General features: G+C 58.2%; 1 protein-coding gene across 7 annotated transcripts in view; it reads right to left on the bottom strand.

Moving 5' to 3' along the window:
* Nucleotides 1-1,039, bottom strand: part of LOC121676277 (collagen alpha-1(I) chain-like) — a 72,884-nt gene that overhangs the window by 20,726 nt on the left and 51,119 nt on the right. For all 7 annotated transcript variants that reach the window (XR_006020409.1, XM_042052579.1, XM_042052580.1 and 4 more), the window contains 3 exons: nt 604-648; nt 265-318; nt 134-178 (listed from right to left, as the gene is read on the bottom strand). Coding sequence is in view for 6 of the 7 variants with exons in the window: in XM_042052579.1 (XP_041908513.1) it covers nt 134-178; nt 265-318; nt 604-648 (144 nt within the window). In the remaining variant the exon portion in view is untranslated. The remainder of the gene's footprint in view (nt 1-133; nt 179-264; nt 319-603; nt 649-1,039) is intronic.

Here is a 1,039-nt window from a genome sequence, read left to right as displayed (position 1 = left end):
CACCCCTGTCCCAGCCCCTCTGCAGCTTTTGGGGTGCGTTGGGATCACATCCCAGCTGGAGGAGACCACTCCAGGCTGGGTGAGCCTGGGGACACCCCCCATCCCAGGACATCTCATCCCTGGGATCACCCACCTTGGGGCCGCGGGGGCCGGGCATCCCAGCAGGGCCCATTTCCCCCTGCGGAGAGAGCAGGGAAGGGGCGGGGTGAGCGCAGCGACAGGAAAATCCCAAATGCCAAAGGATGGGGACCGGGACAGACCCACCTGAGAGCCGTTGATGCCTCGGCATCCCACAGATCCCGGCTGGCCCGGCTCTCCCTGCAAGGCAAGGCCCTGCTCAGCCCTACAGCCCCCACAGGGCAGCTGGGACAGGGACCCCCGGGCATGTCCCCCATGGGCTACTGGGGATGCTGGGGGGGCTTTACTGGTGAGGTTTAACACCACTGGTCCTTCTGCAATTCCTCCCCCCGCTACCACGATGATTTTAACCAAATGTGGCGTTTTTAGCTGTAAATTAGACCAATGGCAAGGACAAGGTGCTGCTCTGGGCAGCAGCAGCTCCAGTGCCTGAAATTCCATCTGTACCAAAGCCCTGGGACTCACCATGGGACCAGCAGGGCCCGGGGGACCCACGGAGCCACCTTCTCCCTGCAGCAGGAGAGAGAAAAACGCCATTTCTTCGCTTTGATCCTCTCCTTCATCCCAAATCCCCCTTTTTCTTCACATCGTCTCCCACATTCCTTCACACCAGCTGCTTGATGCCCCCTCGCACAGCTGCTGCCCAACCCCAGCTCCCTAACTCCTTTCACGTTGGAAAATGCATCCATTCACCACCAAACCACTTCGATTTTCCTTTTAAATCCTTTCCCAACCCTTTCCTGGACAGGATGGCTCGCAGTGATGTGGGAGCACTGAGCTCTCCATGTGCTGAGAGAAGCCTGGAAAAACCAGGTGCTGCCAGCCTGGGATTCATCCTCCTCCAGGCTAAAATAAATCCCAAAGTGCTCTGGAAAAGCTCATTTCTCTTCATTTCTCTTCA

The sequence above is a fragment of the Corvus kubaryi genome, unplaced genomic scaffold (genome assembly GCF_017639235.1).
Source record: "Corvus kubaryi isolate FWS band 111438036 unplaced genomic scaffold, C.kubaryi_AGA036_p1.0 78, whole genome shotgun sequence".
Taxonomy (NCBI): Eukaryota; Metazoa; Chordata; class Aves; order Passeriformes; family Corvidae; genus Corvus; species Corvus kubaryi.
Note: the sequence above shows the minus strand (reverse complement) of the source record. Positions and strands in the feature narration are given on the sequence as shown.